The sequence below is a fragment of the Salvelinus namaycush genome, chromosome 19, assembly GCF_016432855.1.
Source record: "Salvelinus namaycush isolate Seneca chromosome 19, SaNama_1.0, whole genome shotgun sequence".
Classification (NCBI taxonomy): Eukaryota; Metazoa; Chordata; class Actinopteri; order Salmoniformes; family Salmonidae; genus Salvelinus; species Salvelinus namaycush.
The window spans coordinates 37,673,643-37,681,863 of NC_052325.1; the positions used below are offsets into that span (position 1 = coordinate 37,673,643).

Genomic DNA, 8,221 nt, shown 5'->3' on the forward strand with positions numbered 1-8,221 from the left:
AACACGCCCCATTGCTCTCTCCTCTATTCATCGATGAAAACAGTGTTTGTTGGAACCACAGAAGACTTAAAAGGAGCTTATAGCGGCTAAATGAAACCGAAAAGAAACAAGCACTATATTGTTGAAGGAATTACAATGCTATAGAAACTGACATCATTAATCAGGTCAGGTTTGAATTGACACGTCTTCAGCATGGCTATATCCAGCACTCACAGTAAGAGATGATGATAAACTGATATCCTAGGGACTAAAATGTAGAAACGCTGAACGCCTGTGCGTAATCACATGTAGGCTATACGGCCAATGCTGCACATTGTAGACTAATGAAAAGGAATAACCATATAGGCTTTATTTTATCGCATTGTATCTTACCTCTGTATTAGTTTTAAATATAAGTCCTGAAGAGATAGCTGCATGTCATATCCCAGGCCTACATGGACTTATATGGAAATGTGAAAGTTGTGGCCTACAACACATGGCCGGTAAGGAGTGTGACACGTTATACTGGCCTTTTAAATCATAGCTTTACTGTTTTCAACATTATGTACATAACTTCCATAAAACAAAGCAATAAATTAAAGTGATCAATACAAAACTAAATATTTCTAGATTGCTAAACACATTCATCTTAATGAACACATGTAAAAAATCCTATTTCACAACATATCGATTACAGCACAAACCAAAGCTGAAAAATGCCTATTATATTGTCCTTATGTACATCCAACCGCTCAACACATAACAAACAATGACAAACCATATATTTATCATCGGGATCACCTTAATGCTCTTCTCAAGCAGCCAATCATCATTTAAACTTTTTATTAACAACACGTTGTTGTCGTTTCATAAGTCAAACACACTGCATATTAAATAAAGACACAGACATTGAAAAAAACTAAATAATTTAACTTAAATTAACATACAAAGACAGCATGGTAGCATGCGCAAGGGCGCGTGCAACTCGGGCTGTGAAAACTAAGGAACGGACTGGAGATTCGATTCCATGCCCATAAAAATGATGAGACTATTTTTGAAATGATTCATTGGATTGGCCTACATTCGTTGGTCAAAGTTACATTATAGACCAATGGGGGTTTGTCTGTTTAAAGGCTAGATTTTAAGGTCATGGTCAAATCACCATGTTGACCTTCGTTGGAGATGTAGAGGCCTAGCCTACATCTGATAGGCCTTGGTAACACGCGGCTTCATAGGCCTATTTTTTTATCATCATTGGGATAAGAAATGTAGCCAATCTTAAAATCAAACATAGCATACATAAATATACTCTCACTGACTTGTTACAGCAAAATATATTTCGTTTAACACATAGCCTATTAAAATGTCACAAAAGATAATAACAGCAGCTTGAGGACCCATTTGTCAAAACAATTTCCGGTATCTGTCGTGGACATGACATGACTTCTTGCCCTTGGGCGCAGACAGTGCCTTTTCAGTCTCTCGGCTCCCAGGCTATTCTCTGTGCCGTCGTTCGGTATGAAGAGGCCAATATGTCATCTGGCAACTTTGGGAGCAAACTCCGGATTACATCTGTGCATGGCTGCAGCGGGCCAGTGCAAGGCCACGCTGGGTGGTTGACCCAAAATCTCCTGATATGGGCCATGGCAGTATAGAGGGCGGGACAGGTCTATCAGCTCACAGTTATGTTCACATGAGTTGCGGTTGCTGCATAGACTCTTGGTGTGCAGTTGGATACCATGAGGTGTAACTTGGAATGTAAGACCCTGGTGCACCCACGGATGTTTTCACGGTGGTAGGTGAGCTCCAAACCGGTGCTACCGGAGATCCAGTCGTAGGTCCGTGACCATTAAACTGGGCTAAAGTGTTGTTGTCAATTGTTCCACCACCTTGCTTCATCAGCTTCTTGAACTTCGATCGCTTATTTTGAAACCAAATCTTTACCTGAAAAGAGAGAGACAACCAATGTGATTAAGATTGGCTAGTTGGGCAATTTCAATGAACTCTAGACCAGGTGACAGTGACGCACCATTTGGACTTGGAATGTAAAAGCCTATATTTATTCCCAGAAAGTCAAGGGCAAATTGAGCTATCGTCATCTACATTTTTTTCCGTTTTATTTAAAATAAATAAATAATTGAATGCAAGAGGAAATGCTTGCTGAACATGGTTTTGCCATTATGGGACAAATTGAAAAGCTATGAAGAATAAAATAAGTATAATAAACAGCTACCCAGAATTATGTGTAGCCGATTTAAAGGCCCATCCTCGAAATATTTGTAAGCTTTTTGATAGAACATCTGCATGATGATAATCAATCCGAAACATTCGATTAAAAATTAACATTGTTTTGTCAAACATGAGGACAACAGTTGTCTATAACCCAAACAAACAGAGAATACATAGCCAATGTAACCACTTGGTGGCCTATTGTTTAACGCGGTCAAAGTACATTAAACTGCAAGCATTAGGCCATTGGAAATAAAAGTAAAAGCAAACGTTGACTTGCCTGTGTTTGCGTGAGTCCCATCGAAGCTGCGAGCTCGGCTCTCTCTGGCAGTGCCAAATATTGAGTTTGTTGAAATCGTCTGTTTAGAGTCTGTAGCTGCAAACTGGAATAGATAGTCCTTGGTTTGCGAATCTTTTTCCCTTTCCCATTGAACCGCACCTCTCCGCCTTCTACAACTGTGTTCTTCTCTGTCTCTTGTGCTGAGAAGGGGAGACAATAGCAAAATTACTCAGGAGACAGCTCGCCAACGTGGCTGCACATCAATGAGCATCACAGTGCAAGTTTTACAGGCTGTAGTTTAGGTATAATTACCCTTAATTGCATACATTGTTTATAGCATTACGCAATAAATAATTACCGACCTAATACCCCGACATCTGGGTTGCTTTTCCAATCGAAAGCGTGTTTGCGGACCGAAAAACACAAACCAAAACATTCCAAGAACATTATAGAGCCGAAAGGGATGAAGTATAAATCTTACCTGTATCTTCTAACCGTGTCTGTGTTAGTGCCGAGCTGTTTTGGTACGACTGCACTGTACTGAGATATGGACTTGAGGAATGGCTGCCGACGGAGTTAACGTATGGATAACCTAAAGATCTAGGAAATGATGAGGCTGGACTGTACGAGCTCTCGTGTTGCGTATGACCCGCAGAATGTAAACAGTGCATGGAATAGTGTCCGTGAGACATTGAGGAAGGCGACATTTGTTGACTCGGTGGCCCAAATTCCATGAAAACGGTTTTTCCTGAGACAGGGCTATTAAGACTTTCTGGTATTGTAGTCATTGTCATCTCTTCTGGCGGATCTCTCCTCTTCCTTTTTTGTTTTCTTCTATGATCTCAGTGAAGGATGGATCCCAATTTAAGCTGTACTGATTTTTTCTCTTTCCATTCATAAGAAAATGTAGTTTGTCTCTGTGAAAAGTCTAGGCATGATGCAGTGGTCTAGACAAACTCGCTCAAAGGTTTGAATCAGGGATTCATGAATATTCATCAAAGGCGGTCGCTGATTGGTCCACTCTATCCAAGAATGATGCCTATTGGCGATTCTGGGGTTGTGTCCGAAGGACCTGATAAACTCAAGAAAAACAACAAGACCTGCAGATTCAGGTCTGAGATGTATTTTTTTAAAGTGCTTAGGTAGCAGTGAAAGGTATAAGCAAAATAAACACTAACAGCCAAAATGTCTGCTTTAAAAGAAGCAACACACAATTAAATCTAGCCTATTTGATAATCATAATAATAATAATCCAATTGTAAAGAAATAGCCTATTCTATTATCAATCACAAACAGGCTACGGATAGATCATGTTATGTTGATAGGCCTGCTGTTCATTTAAACATTAAGAAACAGCCTGCATACTGTTATTAACTAAGAACTGTTTCATCCAAATTAATCACACTACAACAACAAAGTTTCATGTTCATAAATAGCAGTATGAATACATTTAAGTGTAGCTTTGAGAAGTACTATTTAACAGAAAAACGATGTTTTATTTCGCATTAGATATTATTTCGATATCTCATAACAAATTGTTATAGATTGGCTCATTATTTCCAGCGTCTTTTGGTGTTCACATGCACAGATGTATTACTTACAGGTCCATTTGATTACATGCCAGTCTCAAGTGCTCTGAGCCACAGCTGAAGCGAGCTGAATTAGCATAACACTGATGTTTAATTTTCATACGCATAATTAGCCATTTATTTAACACTTGCAATAGCTCGTGGTCTCAATTATCTGAGCAAAGAAGTCCTGGTTGAATTTATGCATTTAAAGCAATGACTAGTCTAGCCTATGTTACATGCGTAAATATATTGCTGTGAAAATAAACACTTTCTTAAACTTAATATTTGTAAAAAACAGATTCCTATTGGGCTGTCTATGCAACATCTCTCCATATAGCATTTTATTGCGCAATCATTTCATGACCAAAAACAAAATGCCCCCAAGAAGCCTGTAACATAACAAACCGTTATGTGTGCCCTGAGTCAACCATTAGTGTTGAACGTTTTTTTGATGCGGGGTACATCATGATGACCACGAACGTGTGTTTTCAACTTACAAAACAATAATCTTTGTATCTAATCAGCTAGATTGTCACCCGATTTTTAAACACTACACCCCTAGCAAATCCCCAAATGATTCATGTGTTGGTTATCAAACAAAATCGAATGAAACATAATGTGTCATTCATTTGAGGCTGATGTGGCAGCAGTGTCAAGACATTATTTATAAGTGTCATATTTTAACAGGTTGTGTTTTGACAATGGTGGGATTATATTGAATTTATTTTAAATTTATTTTCAAATTAGAGTCACCCTTTGCCCAATTCTTGTCCAGTACATTTTCAGTAGTAGGCCTACATTATGCAATAGCTTTGCTAGAACACGGATTGGGTGACCTTTGGCTGACCAATTTATTGCCCAGCTCTCACAATACCATAACTAAAGTATTCACTCTCAATTGCCATTAATGGGAATTATATAATTGATATAATACCGTATTAAATATGGAGTCATGCAGCCCTATATATCATCTCCTCTATACAGTATTTTGCCCAACAGCCAACAGACGCCATTTACCGCAGGAGTTGGTAAATCCGTCGGCCTCATGTTTTGTCGTGAAATTCAAACACATCATGTTCAATTAAACATTTTGATCTACTCTGTAACATAATAACGTAGGCTAATTTAATCGTAAATAAACCTAACATTTAACATAGCCTCCTTCAACTAATTTAATCCCCAGCGAGGTTGATGGGGGCTGCGGACAGTTTTCCATTAAGACTATAGACGTTGAACAATGATTTTCCCGAGCACGTTTGATTTAACTGAACTGACGACTGACTAAAGAGTCGGCTGTTTCCCTTTGTTATTGGCTCAGTTTCCGGAGAGAAAAAAAACCCGTCATAACCCACGCTGATCCATATAACAGGGCATGTATGAGCGTTGATCAGTTGAGTTGACAGTAGCTATACAGTAAGAATAAATGGGCTCCACATTTCAATCAGCACTGAGATTAAATTAACAGCGATTAGGCATTATTTGCACTTACTTAATCGATAATCATGTGATGAAAAAGAAGAACGTACATCCCCAATATCCATTGCGTTCTACTCATTGAGGGTGACGAAGAAGCAGCAAGTATCCAAATCTTCATTTTATTTGACAATGTACGTTATAGAGTCCGTCTGCTGTAGACGATCTGAAACCAAAAACACCACTAGCCGGTTCCCCGGCAGCTCAAAATCTCCACCTGAATAACACATTAAAGGCAGTTAAATTCCGTCACTGTGATTATCAACCTAATTGCATAATTGAACTCGAAGCAGAACAAGCAACTTAAAAATGTGTTTTGAAAATGCGAGCCCTGACATCATGGTGAGCAATATCTAGTCTGCGATGTGCGTCTGACAGTGGATCTCTGGATTTGCAGAATTCTATAAAATATTAAAGCTTATAAGGAAAACTACACTTCTCTCCTTTAAAATTGACCAATTTCAAGTAATTTATATCTGGAATTACATTCGAAAAATACTTTAAGGTATGCTCTATCTACAGCAAAAATGATAATAGTACAACCAATAATTATCATCTTCCAGAACAGAGGACAGATTTTTATGGGCACTTGGTGGGTGCGACTGATAACTGTCATTATTTCCCCCGATTATAGTATCTGCAAACTGGAATTCTAAAGATGAACATGCGTGTTCTGAGCAATAGGCCTACATTTCAGACCATTAACAGATTTAAAATGTATTTAATTCCAAGGAAAAGCACGACAAAGAGAAATAGTCACATTAATACAGTTTCACTGAAGAAAATGTCAAGTAACCCAATCTAAAACATAGGCCTACTGATATTTAAATATAACAACATGCATATCAAGTCGTTACCAGTAGGTATATAGCCTTTCTCAAATGGCATTGTAATTCACTATGTTTACAATAATATTTGTCTTGACAAAATCCCCAATATTCAAACAGGGCAAATATTAATTTGCATTTCATGTAACGATTTAATTAATTATTTTCAACCTATATTTTCATTAAGAATAATAAAGAACAATAAAATACCAGTTTGTGTTCCATGCTATTATTACAATCAGACTAAATGCAACTCCAAATTGAAAATCACAGCTTTTAAGAACACTGCTGACCTGGAGAAGCATTAGTCATAGACGAGACATAACATAGTAACATAAATCCGGGACATTCAAATTAGTATGATATGTTATGTTTGGTATGGTTACATCAGACAGAAGGCTACTTAAGACAAAAACGAAAGTTGGTCAGGTGGGATGGGTGGCACGAACCTCTATCAACTCAAAGGATGCGTGGTCGAATCTCATCACTGACTACTTTAGCTAATTAGCAACATTGCAACTACTTAGCATGTTAGCTTCCCCTTCCCCTAATCTTAACCCTTTAACATAACCCTAACCTTAACCTTGACCCCCAGCCTAGCTAACTTTAACCATCTAGCTAATGTTAGCGTTAGCCACCTAGTCACCTAGCTGAAGTTAGGTGACTAGGAATTCATATATCATACGTTTTGCAAATTCGTAACATATTGTACAAATTGAAATTCGTTGCAGCATGACATGGTTGCAGCATGACATGCCTCAGCCTTTACATTCGTGGCTCCTCCAGATGGAGGTATCTTGTAATGGTCAGTCTTACACGATTTTTAAATCTTCGGATGTAATCATAGCATTGCTCTAACTGGCCTACACTAAAAATAAACCCAATGTGGATGGAAGCATCAGTGGACCAGAGAATTTAAGGAGACAGGACTCATTAGCAGTGAGTAGCTCTATGGCAGAGTGTGTTTTAACACCTGCTGCACTTCACATGAGGGTTAGCAGCCAGTGCTAAGGGTGGAGGGTGGAGGCGACAGGGCCTGAAGTGTCACGGACCTCATTTCAACCCCCTGGTGGAAAACGCTCACTAACTGTCCCTTCCAAACGACATTTTAACAGTCGCCAAATATTAATGCTGTGCCTCTGGAAAAATCATGTTTCTCAAATTAATATTCTCTGCACCTATGAGCTTGCCAGACTAATTATATTCTTCTGTTGCTTCAGACTGTAAGGTCCAGGGTAAATGTGAGTAAATGTCAATGATTAATTACTGTTGTTGGTGGCACAGGATACTCAGTTTTATTTAATTTCCTCTATGTTGAAGGGAGGGACACACGCTATCCATGGCAAGACTTAGCCATGAGTTGTACAGCCATATTCTATGAATCACATTACTCTCGAAGATGGCCATCCATTGCAGACGTAAATGTTGTTTTCATGAGGTGACACTTTATTATGAAGAATATCTGAGGAATGTTGTAAAATGCTCTATAAAATCGGACTACATAATGCCCAGTTCATTTTGAACAGATCATTTAGCAACAACATTGCCACGATAACATGCTGGACAGAGAGATACTATGGATATCTGCAGAATACTCATGGTAAAGGAAGAGGTGAGAAGCATATCCTGTTTCAAAACCTTCTCATTTTGGTTCTATTTTATCGCAAAGATTGCTTCTTTTACCAATGCATGAGTCTTTTGATGCGCAGTACACTGCGCTCTGTGTTCTGTGGATCATCTTTCTGTTTACACGAGGAGGTAGTACCTGCAAACATATCCACACCGTAGATTTCTAACAGACTAGGAATATCAGAGACTGCTCTGAACAAACGACTTTGTTCATCTAACTCAAAATGTAAAAT

At 38.5% G+C, this 8,221-nt stretch overlaps 1 protein-coding gene across 2 annotated transcripts; it reads right to left on the bottom strand.

Moving 5' to 3' along the window:
* Positions 1–1,668: 1,668 nt before the first annotated feature.
* LOC120063826 (homeobox protein Dlx1a-like) lies at positions 1,669–3,282 on the bottom strand. 2 transcript variants are annotated; one of them, XM_039014137.1, is made up of 3 exons: positions 2,970–3,282; positions 2,489–2,688; positions 1,669–1,923 (listed from the first exon to the last, which is right to left on the bottom strand). In XM_039014137.1, exons 1-3 carry the CDS (start codon positions 3,280–3,282, stop codon positions 1,669–1,671), a joined length of 768 nt encoding a protein of 255 aa, XP_038870065.1. The 2 variants fall into 2 exon arrangements, with proteins under 2 accessions (XP_038870065.1, XP_038870066.1); XM_039014138.1 differs by lacking the exon at positions 2,489–2,688 and having other exon boundaries at positions 1,901–1,923.
* Positions 3,283–8,221: the final 4,939 nt, after the last annotated feature.

Coding starts and splice junctions, on each gene's coding strand:
- LOC120063826 (XM_039014137.1), bottom strand. CDS start 3,282: ATGACAATGACTACAATACCAGAAAGTCTTAATAGCCCTGTCTCAGGA. Junction 2,689..2,969: donor GACACGGTTAGAAGATACAG/GTAAGATTTATA, acceptor TCCCCTTCTCAG/CACAAGAGACAGAGAAGAAC. Junction 1,924..2,488: donor TGGGACTCACGCAAACACAG/GCAAGTCAACGT, acceptor CTCTCTTTTCAG/GTAAAGATTTGGTTTCAAAA.